Here is a 14,796-nt window from a genome sequence, read left to right on the forward strand (position 1 = left end):
ACCTAGTACAGTGAAACAGTCCATCCGTTGTGGCCAATGCAGCAACTCAATGTCCAATAATCTCAAACTTAATTACACTAATACCTATTAGAGCCTGATGCCAATCACACACTGCGTAAAAGATAAAATTGGTTTTTCTGCCCCAGAGTGTCTTCTTTCCACAACGTGAATCTGGGAGTCGCCCAATCTTCAGGTTTTATCTCCTCTACTGCGATGAACTTACCAGTGTCTGGCCGGTGGCCCATGCCGTGTGCCTATGGTGAGGGGCCTCCTGCACCGGGAGCGTTAATGGGCACAGCTCTTCCAGGAGGCAACTCACCAGTGCCTTAAACATAAGAGTCTTTGACCCAATAATTCCATACCGCGAAACCATCATAGGTGTGTGCAGATTTATTTACAAGCCATTATGAAAGTTAAAACAATATATATATTCAACAACAGTGAACTAGGTAAATAAAGTATTTCAAGATGATACAACACGATGCAGCAATTAAAAACAAGGAAAACAAATACTAAAGGATCTGGAAAATGACCTACAACATACTGTTGAATTTTAAGAGGCAGGTTACAAGATATGAATGTTCTCTCAAAATATACAAGTTTGTATATACAAACACGGGTTCTTCTTTTGGACTGAGATAATCTGTAACAAAACAGTAAGCAGATATCTCTAAGTGGAAGATACTGCTGGTGATAGTTTCTCTTCTTTGTGGTTTCCTCTATTTGTAACTTACTCTACAATGACTACATATTACTTAAAACACTCATGGACCCTTATTTTAATATTCTGTGTAATATACTTACACCGTCTAATTTGGGGGGTATATGATCCACAGTGCCTCCACCTCCGACAATAGGCCACCCTCCCCATATACCCAATTTTTATCACCATATACACCCAACCCCCACCCAACAAGATGTTATTGCTCTCTGACCCCATCCAGAGGTTCTTCAAATAGGGAAGGAGGAAAACAAAAACAGTTTACGTGTGTTGGTTAAAGAGAGAGAGAAAGAGAAAGAATATTAACAATGGACTGAAAATCAACAGACTATCAATTCTGACAGAATAAACTTTGAAGAATAAAAGAAGGAAACATTAATGTAAGATGCTATTTCAAGATCAATCTATAGTCTTTCTTAGGCCTCTTTAAATTTCTTCCTGCTTAACAACATCTAGGGCTAGTCTCAAAAATACACCTTTAATCTTCAATTTGTACCCTACTACTCAAGAAGCACGTTAAACATAAAATCATCCCAGTGAGACTAAGGACCAGAGTTTTCTTCCACGAAGCTATGTCAGTCCCTTCTTCACCTACATACATCTGCACTCTCTGAGGATGACCCACACTCAGATAATGCAGCAAGCACATTTTAAAGTGAAATGGAGGAGCCAGGGAGTCCTGGGTGGCGTTCTTCTGGGGAAGGTCTGAGTTCACGCTTGCATATTCTCAAGTCTGTTTTCTTTCATCTCCTCCACATTCCAAGCCCAGGGACTGGAAAATTCAGAGCTCAGAGACAGGCACTGATAGGATTTTCCTTCCATCAGGGTCTTTAGGAGTTGAGTTTAAATTACATTAGAAGATAAAGGTGAGAGCAGGCAGATAGAGATTTTTGGACGTGTAGTGTCCAAGTTCTCTTTCCCCATCATACCTTACAAAGGAAACAAACTCCCTCCTAACTTCCTAATTTTAAAGTCTGGTTGATAAACTTAGACATCAAAGGATGTGGGAAGCCACATTTCTTTCCATCCTATTGAACCGGGCATGAAAGAATAATTATTTACTTATGCATGTCTTAAAATATAAATAATATGAAATCACAAACACAACAGACCAAACCAAATCAAACAAAAATCACCTAGGGAGCTTCCAAAACACTAACATACACACCCTCACCCCAGTCCTTCACCCAAACAGTCTGTAAACAAGTCTGCAAATAAATGATTCCTGACTTCTAACCACCTACTCAGCTCTACTAAAAAAAAAAAACAAAAAAAAACAAAAATCAAAAAACGCCCTACTACTTTTGCTCAAAGAGCAAAGAGTGTGAAACAGAGACATGTTAGCCACCTTTCAAAACAACTGCATCTGCAAAAAATATTTCTCCTTAAGGAGTTGAGGCTTATGCTCTGAATTAAAGGGTTGTTTTAAAGACAATTTTAACATTTTAACAGTATTTGTTCTTTCCAGTCCATGAGCATGGAATGTTTTTCATTTCTCTGTGTCTTCTTCAATTTCCTTCATAAGTTTTCTATAGTTTGCAGCAGATGAATTTTTTACATCTTGGAAAACCTTAACATTTTACAATTTAACAAAAAGTTTAAAAATTATGCTATAAAAATGGAGAGCCAATACACCACACTGCTGTAATCTAACTGAAAGCACTTCAATTTAGTCTATATTCATTACACATTCTTCTTGGGTAATTACTTTCTTGGTGTTAACAGTCTGTGTTATAATACATTTCAAATGAAGGCTTAGATGAGCCATTAAAATCTATTTCCCCATGTGCTTTTCTGTGTATTATTAATATGCTCTCTTAAAATTCTTACAGGTCAAATCCATAATGGGAATGGAGGGGAGTGGGGCACATTTTTATATTTACTCTCCAGGGACAGAGTACAAAATCTATGTTGGAAATACACTTTTTACTATTCTTCCGTATTTAACAGAGACAAGTGTATCTGTGAATACATTACGATATATACATATATTTAACATATATGTTACTTACTTCTACATATTTTTCACTCCCCACTACTCTACTGAATCCTATTGTTTGTGTTAAGTTCTCAGCTGATATACAATCCAATCATTTGCCAACAGTGTTAGTTTTACCTCCTCCTTTCCAGCCTTTACAACTTTGGTAACTGTGCGTGCTGGCACTTCTATTATGAAATTAAATGCCACTGGCAATGATACACAAATTATCATCTTGTCTTTAACAGAAATGTTTCTATCATTCTTCTATTAATCTAGACTTGCTGTTGTTATTGTTGCCAACGTAAATGATCAAATATCCGTGTAGAAAGAGAGCAGAGCCAGGACACCTAGATGGCTCAGTCGGGTAAGCATCTGACTCTCAGTTTCGGCTCAGGCCGTGATCTCAGTTTTCTGAGTTCCAGCCCTGCGTTGGGCTCTGTACTGACGATGAGGAGCCTGCTTGGGATTCTCTCTCTCCCTCTCTCTCTTTCTGTCCCTCCCCTGCTCAAACTGTCTCAGTCTCTCTTAAAATAAATAAATAAATAAATTTTTAAAATTAGAAAAAAAAAAAAAAAAGAGCAAGATAATCACCAGGCCTCTTTTCTACAGATGCGCCCATACAAGCTGTGTCACACGTCCACTAAGCACCGAGAAATGGAAAAAGGTACACATTCTCAAGCTTGGATGGAGGTATACACACACACAGAAGGTCAATTCTATACAGGCCGAATTCCACTGGGTTTATTCAGGGTATTCTGGGGCTAGAAAGAAGGGGCTTAACAGGTCACCAAGAAAAAAGAAAAAAACACTGCTTGATAAGAATTCTAGACCTGGGTCACCTGGGTGGCTTTGTCGGTTAAGCGTCCGACTTTCGCTTAGGTCATGATCTCGCGGTTCATGGGTTCGAGCCCCGCGTCAGGCTCTGTGCTGACTGCCAGCTCAGAGCCTGGAGCCTATTTCGGAGTCTGTGTCTCCCTCTCTCTCTGACCCTCCCCTGCTCAAGCTGTCTCTCTCTCTCTCTCCTAGAAATAAAAAAATAAAAAATAAATAAAAAAAAGAATTCTAGACCTAAATATTATTTTCACAACCTCAGATAAGTGAGGGTCAGCAAGACAAACACATCTCACACACTGTGCCTACAGCACCTGAAAGTGGAATTCCAAAACCAGAATAAGAACTGCCTCTTCCCTTAACTCAGTGATCTTGAATTTGCTATCAAGGTCATCGACCACTGCAGCCTTCAGGTGTGCACTCGTAAAACATTCGCTCTAGGTTCCACTGGCCAATTATATGTTTTCTAGCCTCCAGCTCTGGATCTAGCATCTCCATTTCCATTCGGTGTTGTCTTTAAATGCCATACATTTCAGTTAATCAAGTTACTTTATTTTCTTCGTGGTAAAGATTTGTTTCAATCTTTTTTTGATTGTAGTTTAAGTATTTGACAAAGCAATAACACCATGAATGAAGAGTTAGTGAAAGTGTTCATAGTTGGCAAACATCACATCAAGTCAGACCCCACTGCCAAAGGCAAGTCACATAGCCAAGCCTGATATCAACCGAGCAAAAAAGTATAATGCTATTAAAACAAAGGCAGGAGACAATGTATGATAAAACATATATGACAAATTGTAACACTGATTATAAATCGTCCTTGCATTTCGGAGAATTAACTCCACCTGATCATAATGTATTATTTATACTTTTAATAGGCTGCTCAACACTGTGTGCTGATAATTAGGGTTCATCATTATAATTCAAAGTTTTCACATCTCTGGATTATGTAAAGGGACACTAAACTAAGTTTAGATTTGAAAATAGAGGATGGGGCCGAATTTTGCTGTCAACAAAGAGTAAGTATAAATCCTAGGATGCCAGAATAAAACTGGTTTACATGTACTAGTAAGTCCCCCAAAGCTCTCCACAGTGGCTGGGTTTAGGGGTGTCTGGGTGGCTCAGTTGGTTAAGCATCCAACTCATGGTTTCGGCTCAAGTCATGATCTCATGGTTGGTGAGTTCAAGCCCTGCATGGGGCTCTATGCTGACAGTGCAAAGCCTGCTGGGGATTCTCTCTTTCTGTACCTCGCTCTGCCCCTCCCTAGCTCACATATGTGTGCACAAGCTCTCTCTCTCTCTCTCAAAATAAATAAATAAGCTTAAAAAATAAAGTGGCTTCAAATGTCCATCGACGGATGAATGGATAAAGAAGATGTGGTGTGTGTATGTGTGTGTGTGTATATATATATATATATATATAATGAAGTATTACTCAGCAATCAAAAAGAATGAAATCTTGCCATTTGTAACTACATGGATACAACTAGAGGGTATTATGCTAAGTGAAATTAGTCAAGAGAAATACAAATATTATAGTACTTCACTCATATGTGGAATTTAAGATACAAAACAGATGAACATAAGGGAAGAGAAGCAAAAATAATATAAAAACAGGAGGGGGACAAAACATAAGAGACTCTTAAATACCGAGAACAAACAGAGGGTTACTGGAGGGATTGTGGGAGGGGAATGGGCTAAATGGGTAAGGGGCATTAAGGAATCTATTCCTGAAATCACTGTTGCACTATATGCTAACTAACTTGGATGTAAAATTAAAAAAAAAAAAAAATTTTAAATAAAAAAATAACAAAAAATTTTTAAAAAGATTAAAGGTTTATCTAGAATTCATTTTGAATAGCTTTCATCTACCAGCTACTATTCTTCTAATTCAATTCAAGAAGATTCTAGTGACAGCAAAAACAGAAACTAAAAATAAATCTTACTTAAATTTAATTTTAATGCCTAGATTTCTGGGCATTGGGAAGGATAAACTAGAACAGAGTACAGAATAAAAGTTGTGGGCACCTGCCTGACTCAGTCAGGGGTGCATGTGATTCTTGATCATAAGGTCATGAGTTCGAGCCCCATGTGGGGTGTACAGATGATTTAAATAAAACTTCTTTTTTTTCAAAGTTTATTTATTTTGGGGGAGAGAGAGAGGAGAGAGAGAGAGAGAGGAGAGACAGAGAGAGAGCTACCATATGCAATGGGGGAGGGACAAAAAAAGAGGGAGAGTGAATCAGCAGCAGGCCCTGCGCCATCAGTGCCGAGCCCAATACAGGGCCCAATGTCACAAACCACGAGATCATGACCTGAGCTAAACGCAAGAGTTAAACACTTCACTGACTAAGCCACCCAAGTGCCCCTTAAATAAATAAAACTTTAAAAATAGAGAAACAAAGTTCTAAAGCTGGCTTTACCAAATTTTGTTAGAACCAGAAGAAAGGCATTATATGTGTATCAAATGAGGGAAGAAATAGTAACAGATCTAGCAATTCAGTGATTATTGATCACTGAAGATTATTGCTCACAAAGAGCAAAGAATACAACTTAGCAATGGCCACTTCTCACAATACAAAGAAATCTCTATTTCTTTCCCCAATTACACCAGTCCCCCTTATCTGTGGGAGACACATTCCAAGACCCACAGTGGATGCCTGAAACCACAGCAAGTACCAAACCCAACATATACTATGTGTTTTTCCTATACGTACATACCTATAATAAAATGTAATGTCTGAATTAGGCACAGTAAGATATTAATAACAATGATAAAATAGAACAATTATAACACTATACCATAATAAAAGTTTTGTGACTGTGATCTCTCTCTCACAATATCTTATGCTGTACTCATCTTTTTTTTGTGTGATGCTGTGAGATGATAAAATGCCTACATGATGAGATGATGCACGGTGAATGGTGTCGGCCTCTTGACGTAGCATCATGCCACCAGTGACCTGACAATATGTCAGGAGGGTCATCTGCTTCCAAATGGGGACTGAACATGTGTAACTGAAACTATGGAAAGGGAAACCACAGATAAGGAGAGACTAGTGTATTTACAGACCATAAGGAGAGAAGGTACCTGAAACTTAATATTGGCATATTTTGACCTCTTTTCCTTCACAACCCCTCAAAAAACAGGAAGCTATGGATTATTCATCCCTAATACCATTTATTTTTTCATTGCTTGCAACACTGCAATTCTATTATTTGAAAGATGGCCGGTGAATGATATTAAGCCCTACAATCAACCAAGCCTTTATATCAAACTAAGCACTGCACCAGAATTTCATTCAATAAATGGCTTGTGTGTTTGCTATGTGCCCGGCAACAGAGGTAAGAAAGACTCATTCCCTGCCCTTGACGAATTTCTAATCAAAGAGAAATAACATTAAGAAGAAAAATAAAACACCTCTCATACAAATTCTATCCAGAGATGAGAACACTAAAACTATAGGAAAGTGTTTTGTAAATTTTTTCATGTATATGTGTGTGTGCGCATATATCCACTTATTTTAAAATAGAAATCCTTAGTGTTTTGTAAGTCTTTTCTCTACATCATTTTATGTCAATTAATATACTTTTTAAAAAAATCACCATTTTTAATTAGTTGCAGAGTATTCCATTGTACAAGTGTGCCAAAATTTACCTAACCAATACTCTGGTGTTAAATGCTCATGCTTAATTTCTTTTAACCCAGGAAGGGGGACTGGGAGTATGCAAATCAGAGAAAAAAATTACAGCGAAGATTATTAACAGTTGTAAATTTAGCCAAGGTAGTCTATAAACGGACTATGGGTAAGCCATCTCCGAAAGATAAGAGTTTTTAGTAGCATCTTATAGAGGTATTCTAGTTAATTAATCACAGAAAACGAATGAGTCCATGTCCCACTCCAGAAAGAACTTGAGAAGTCTTCCCTATTGCTCCTATGAGTCCTAGACATAACAATTAACTAACGTGTCACTAAGCACATACACACACACCCCTCCATCACTAACTTCCAAAAAACAGAGCTTAACGTCTTGATATCCTTTCCTCTACCCCCTCATGCTCCTTGCTACTGTGACTGTCTTGTTCCAGGTCTTAACATTACTTTTAACTCGAGGGTCTGCAATGACTCCCTCTGACTTCAATCTCCTCCCATTCCAAATAATCCTACTCAATATCTCTATATAATACTTGCTGAAGCAAAACATAACCTCCTGGCTTGAAAAACTCCTAACCCCAATTATAAGAAAATAAATATTGCCTGTTTATTATTTAATAGTTTTGGTATTCACTTTGGATGCAATGGCCACTAATTTACCTTCTAATCTTATCATCTACTACTTTCTCTCAAATACCCTCCAGTCAAATCCTAATCTAGTGCTCAGATCTGTGAAAAGCCTCCAATTTCCTACCCTATTACATATGCTGTTGTCTCATCTAAAACGCACAGGTGAGGGGGCACCTGGGTGGCTCAGTGGGCTAAGTATCCGGTTCTCGATTTCAGCTCAGGTCATGAATTCATGATTATGAGATCGAGGCCCATATACGGCTCTGCGCTGGGCATGGAGCCTGCTTAAGATTCTCTCTCTCTGCCCCTCCCCAGCTTGTTCTCTTCTGACTCTCTCAAAAGAAGTAGTAATAATAAAATGCACAATGTCAAAGAACATTTATAGATACGGAATCACAGCTCAGAAAGGGATCTTGAAGATAAGGTGAAAATCTACTCTATTCACCTTAATTTGCAAATCAGTAACTTCTATCACTTCCCCAAGAACCCACAATACCCCCATTCTAGCACCCTTCCCATTACACAGTGGTTCTCAAACTCTAGTATGCCCAACACCCAACGCAGTGGTTACTGAAAAGACAGATTTCCTACCCTCGTCTGCAAAGAGCATGCTCTAAGAAATACATGGGCTAGGACTTTTTTTTTTAAAGAAGAACTTCAGGTTATTTTGAAGCAGTCAAAACTTCAGACCATAATAAGAAAACTACAAGAAAAAGAAAATGTCATATGAATATATAGCCTTGTAGCACTTAGCATGTCATCCGAAATTTTCCATTTCTGCTCCCATACTGGAACTTCCAAAGAAACAGCTACTCACTGCTACTTGTGCAGAATCCATAAATCTCAGTCCAAAATAGTCACTTTCAATAAGGTCCAAGTGGTACATTATCTGATCAAAGAGCTCTTGTCCTTTGGCTTTTTTCTGAAATGGTAAGAAAATAAATTAATCAATAAATGACTCACAAGATCAACAAGCATGAACTGGAGATCTATTTACAGAAACATAACTTGTGGGGCACCTGGGTGGTTTAGTCAGTCAAGCATCTGACTCTTGATTTTAGCTCAGGTCAAGATCCCAGGGTTCGTGAGTCTGAACCCCCCACTGGGCTCTGTGCTGACAGTGAGGAAACGGCTTGAAATTCTCTCTCTCTTTCTCTCTGTTCCCTCCCCCCTCTGGTTTTCTTTTCCTCAAAATAAATAAACTAAAAAAAAATTTGGGAGGCGCCTGAGTGGTTCAGTTGGTTAAGCGTTTGACGTCAGCTCAGGACACAATCCCACAGTTCGTGAGTTTGAGCCTTGCATCCGGACGGCTCTGTGCTGACAGCTTGGAGCCTGGAGCCTGCTTCAGATTCTGTGCCTCCCTCTCTATGCGCCTCCCCTGCTTGCACTCAGTATCTCAAAATTGAATAAACATTTAAAAAAATTTTTAAGATTTAACAAATTAAACCTTAAAAAATAAAATAAAATAAGTTATTTGCAATACTAAAAACACTACCATGTATCAAGTAATGGGTAAGATACTATAATTTCCCAATCAACTACTTAAAGTCAAGAGAGAATTTATGATCTACATGCACTTTCATGGAAAGCGTTATCTCCTATCAACTAACAAATAATCTTGTACTAAACATTGTGTGTAAGGAGAAACTCTTACTTTGTCTTGTCAATTTTTAGAGTCCCTACTTCAAAGGAGCTCTAGAACATAACTGGAAAGAGAAAATACAGAGAAAACCTCAAACACTGAAGTACCAATCATGTGGAACTATATACTTGCCAACAGATTTTAGAGAAGGGATAGTCACAGGGACTAGAATCATCAGTAAAGACTTGGAGATCAGCCTTAAACTGGAAGACGATGTAGGTAGGAAAGGGCTAAAACAAAACTGGAGCGTGGGAAGAAATACAGGACAATGAGATGATACTGTCATCAATGCGGAAGACACCAAATGGCGGGGGAAGGTCAGTAATAAGCACAGACACTTGTGTGGAAAAAACAGTTCTCAAAGTGTGGTCTCCGGACCCAAGAGTTCCCCCAGGTACTTCCAAAAGATCCACAAGGTCCCAGGACTCTCCCCGCGTAACTCATCACAACAACACACTGCAACAGAGTAAATGCAGAAGCAGAAACCACACCCTAAGCACGTTCTTCATAATGTTATTAATTTTTGATAAGCCTTTAAACTTCTCTACATCTGATAGTCTTAAATTCAATATAATGTGTCTAAGTGTGGCTTTTTTTTCCCCTCTACTCCATTTGGTATTCTACTGGGCCTTTCAGATCTGAGACCTTTCATCTCCACTTCCCTAAGGTTACACACCACACCCAGATTTTACCTGGAATGTCACCTCTCAGATCAACAGACGCCCCCAACTTCCGATCACAGCCTCAGCTCTAGTTTGTTCACAAAATTGCTCTCAATACCTAGGTTCTCCAACACATGGAAACTTCCAGCACACTGGTCCCACTTAACAAGCATCAGCCCCCATTTCTCCTTTTTTTTTTTAATCTAAAGTTTGCCATTTTAACATATACAATATACAGTGTCATTAAATATATTCCCAATGTATACAACTGTCACCACTCTTCGTTTCCAGAACTTTTCATAATATCAATCAGAAACTGGGTAGCCATTAAACAACCATTTTTCACATTCCCTCCCTTCAACCCCTAGTAACCTCTTTCCCACTTTCTGTGGCTCATGAATTTGCCTTGTCTACATACATCACCTAAGTAGAATCATACAATATATGTCTTTTTGTGCCTGGCTTATCTCACGTAGCATAACGTTTTCAAGGTTCACCCATGTTTAGCAGGTTTCAAAATTTCATTCCTTTTTAAAACTGGGTAACATCCCACTGAATGTATGTACCATATCGCTTCTCCGTTCATCTGCTGGTAAACATCTGGATTGTTCCCACCTTCTGGCTATCATGAATACGGCTGCAAACCCTGGTATACAAGGATCCGTGGGAGTCCCTGCTTTCAGCTCTTTTGGGTATGTACTAGGGAGTGGAATATGATAACTCTATGTTTAACTTTTGGGGAACTGCCCAATTGTTTTCCATAGTAGCTGTACCATTTTGCATTCCCACCAGCAATTCATAAGATTCTAATTTCTCCACATCTTCACCAACGTTTGTTATTTTCTGGGGTTGTTCTGCTTGGTTTTGTTTGATATAGCCATCCGGATGGATGTGAAAGGATGCGATTTTGACCTGCATTTCTTTAACGCCTACTGAGGTTGAGTACACTTTCAGGTGCTTATTGGCCATCTGCATATTTTCTTAGAGAAATGTCTATTCAAGTCCTTTGCACATCTTGAGCAAGAACAAGGCTGGAGATGTCGCAATCCCAGATTCAAAACTATACTACAAAGCTATTTTATTATGCTAATATTATACTCTTTTATTATTCAAAGCTATATTAATAAAAGCAGAATGGTGCTGGCACAAAAACAGGCACATAGATCAATGGAAAAGGATAGAGAAACCCAGAAATAAATCCATGCTTTTATGGGCAATTAATCTACAACAAAGGAGGCAAAAACATATACTAGGGGAAAGAGCATCTCTTCAATAAATGGCAGGGAAAACTGGACAGCCACATGCAAAAGAGTGAATCTAGACCACTATCTTACACCACATACAAAAATTAACTCAACATGTATTAAAGACCTAACTGTGAGACCAGAAACCATAAACCTTCCAAAAAAAAAAAANCACTGACCTTAGCAGTATTTTTCTAGATTAACTCTCCTCACACAAGAGAAACAAAACAAAAAAATAAATATCAAACAAAAACCTTTGCACAACGCAGGAAACCATCAACAAAATAAAAAGGAAAACTAGTGACTAGAAGATATTTGCAAAGGATCTATCCAACCAGAGGTTAACGCCTAAAACATATAAAGAACTCATAAAACTAAACACCCAAAAACCAAATAATTCAATTAAAAAATGGAGAGAGGCCACATAAAAACATTTTTCCAACAAAGACATCCAGATGGCCAACAGACACATGGAAAGATGCTCAACCTCACTCATCCTTAGGGAAATGCAAATCAAAACCACAGGTGAGTTATCACCTCACACCAATCAGAATGTCTAGTATCAAAAAGACAGGAAGTAAGCCTTGTCGAAGACGTGCAGGAAAGGGCACCCTCATGCACTGCTAGTGGGAATATAAACTGGTACAGCTAGGGAAAACAGTAGGAAGGCTCCTCAAAGAATTAAAAACAGAAATACCATATGATCCAGTAATTCCACTGATGAGTCCTTACACAAACAAAAACACGAATTCAAAAAGATATATGCACCCCTATGTTTACTGCGGCATTATTTACAATGGCCAAGATGTGGAAGCAACCTAAAGGTCCTCCAATAGATGAATCAATAAAGAAGTATGGAATAGTACTCAGCTGTAAAGCATGAAGTCTGGCTATCTTAACAATGTGGATCCATGTATTATAACTAAGTGAAATAAGTCAGACACAGAAAAACAAATACCATATAATTTCACTTATATGCAGAATCTAAAAAACAAATGAACAAAACACACACACAAAAACAGATCCATGAGTACAGAGAATAAGATAATGATTGCCTAAGGGAAGGTGGGTAGGTGGGATGGGTCAAATAGGTGAACGGGACCAAGATACACAAACTTCCAGTTATAAAATAAATAATCACAGTGATGAAAAGTGTAGCACTGGGAAAATAGTAATAGTATAATAACTTTGGTGACAGATGGTAATTACACTTATGTAAGCATTTCATAATGTGCACACAATTGCCTAATCACTGTTATACACCTGATACTAATAATATAATATTGGATTGTCAACTACAATTAAAATTTTTAAAAATTTTTAATTTTTTTTTAGTATTTATTTTTTGAGAGAGAGAGAAAGACAGCATGAGCAGGGAAAAGAGAAAGGGAGTCACAGAATCCAAAGCAGGCTCCAGGCCCCATGCTATCTGCAAAGAGCCCAACATGGGGCTCAAACTCACAAACCGCGAGATCATGACCTGAACCAAAGTCGGACGCTTAACCATATGAGCCACCCAGGTGCCCCCCTAATTTTTTTCGTTTTAAAAGCCAGATAAGAACACAACCAAAAAACACGTGGCTTTTTTTGTTTTGTTTTTTAATTTAAGAAATAAGGGCGCTTAAGGTGGCTCAGTCAGTTAAGTGTCCAACTTTTGATTTCAGTTCAGGTCATGATCTCATGGTTTAGTTTCATGCAGGCTGTGCACTGACAGCATAGAGCCTGCTTGGGATTCTCTCTCCGCCTCTGCCCTGCTCACACACTGTCTCTCAGAATAATAAACCTGAACAAATTTTAAGAAAAATAAATAAAATTAGGGGCGCCTGGGTGGCTCAGTCGGTTAAGGCGTCCGACTTCGGCTCAGGTCATGATCTCACCATTCGTGGGTTCGAGTCCCGTGTCAGGCTCTGTGCTGATAGCTAGCTCAGAGTCTGGAGGCTGCTTTGAATTCTGTATCTCCCTCTCTCTCTGACCCTCCCCTGTTCATGCTGCCTCTCTCTCTCTCAGAAATAAATATAACATTATGAAAAAAATGTTTTTAAAGAAAAATAAAAAATAAGTGAGCAAAGCGTTTGAATAGACATTTCTCCAAAGACAATATACAAATGGCCAGTAAGCATATAAAAAGATGCTTATCAATAATCATTAGAATCAGGGGCACCTGGGTGCCTCAGTTAGTTAAGCATCTGACTTCGGTTTAGGTTGTGATCTCACAGTTTGTGGGTTTCTGTGCTGACAGCTCAGAGTCTGGAGCCTGCTTGGGATTCTGTATCTCCCTCTCTCTCTGCCCCTCCCCTGTGTGCTCTCTGTCTCTCTCTAAAATAAATAAACATTTAAAAAAAAATTTTAGGGGCACCTGGGTGGCTCAGTTGGTTAAATTTCCAAATTCGGCTCAGGTCATGATCTCACTGTTCGTGGGATCGAGCCCCGTGTCAGGCTCTGTGCTGACAGCTCAGAGCCTGGAGCCTGCTTCCGATTCTGTGTCTTCTCCTCTCTCTGCCTCTCCCTCACTTGCACTCTATCTCACTCTGTCTCTCAAAAATAAATAAATGTAAAAACAAAAAATTTTTTTTTAAATTTTTTAAAAATAAAACTACAAATCAAAACCACAAATGAGATATCACTTCACACCCTCTAGGGTGACTATAATAAAAAACAACAACTGTAAACTAACAAATGTGGAGGAGGATGTGGAGAAACTGGAACCCTCCTACATTGCTGGTGGGAATGTAAAATGATAACAGCTGCTACAGAAAACAGTTTGTCAGTTCCACAAAAAAATTAAACATAGAATTATCATATAAGCCAGCAATTCTACTCCTAGGTATCCTAACCCAAAGCACTGAAAACAGGTATTCCAGCAAACACTGTAAACCGACATTCCCAGCAGCACCACTCACAGTAGCTAAAAGCTGGACACAACTCAAATGTCCATCAGCTGATGAACAGGTAAACAAAATACAATGTATCACACAATGGAATTTTTTTTAGTGTTTATTATATTTACTTTTGAGAGACAAAGAGCATGAGAGGGGGAACTGCAGAGAGAGAAGGAAATACAGAATGTGAAGCAGGCTCCAGGCTCCGAGCTGTTAGCACAGAGCCCAACGTGGAGCTCGAAGTCACAAACTGGGAGATCATAACCTGAGCTGAAGTCGGCCACTTAACCGACTGACACCCAGGGACCCTATAATGGAGTATTATTTAGCCATAAAAAGGAATGAAGTACTGATAAATGTCACAGTATAGATGAACCCCAAAAACATTAGGATAAATGGAAGAAAGGTCACATTGGATACTATTCCATTTAAATAAAACATCCCAAATAGGCAAATCTATAAAGAAACAAGGCCAATTAGCAGTTACCAGGGGCTGATGGGAGTTACAGAGTTTCCATTTGGGATGATGAAAATGTCTTAGAAGTAAATA

General features: G+C 38.6%; 1 protein-coding gene across 2 annotated transcripts in view; it reads right to left on the reverse strand.

Moving 5' to 3' along the window:
* Positions 1 to 14,796, reverse strand: part of EPB41L5 (erythrocyte membrane protein band 4.1 like 5) — a 128,692-nt gene that overhangs the window by 100,701 nt on the left and 13,195 nt on the right. For both annotated transcript variants that reach the window (XM_077755299.1, XM_077755300.1), the window contains exon 3: positions 8,637 to 8,741. In XM_077755299.1, the coding sequence (XP_077611425.1) occupies positions 8,637 to 8,741 (105 nt within the window). The remainder of the gene's footprint in view (positions 1 to 8,636; positions 8,742 to 14,796) is intronic.

Source organism: Crocuta crocuta, unplaced genomic scaffold, assembly GCF_008692635.1.
Source record: "Crocuta crocuta isolate KB4526 unplaced genomic scaffold, BGI_CrCroc_1.0 scaffold548, whole genome shotgun sequence".
Lineage (NCBI taxonomy): Eukaryota > Metazoa > Chordata > Mammalia > Carnivora > Hyaenidae > Crocuta > Crocuta crocuta.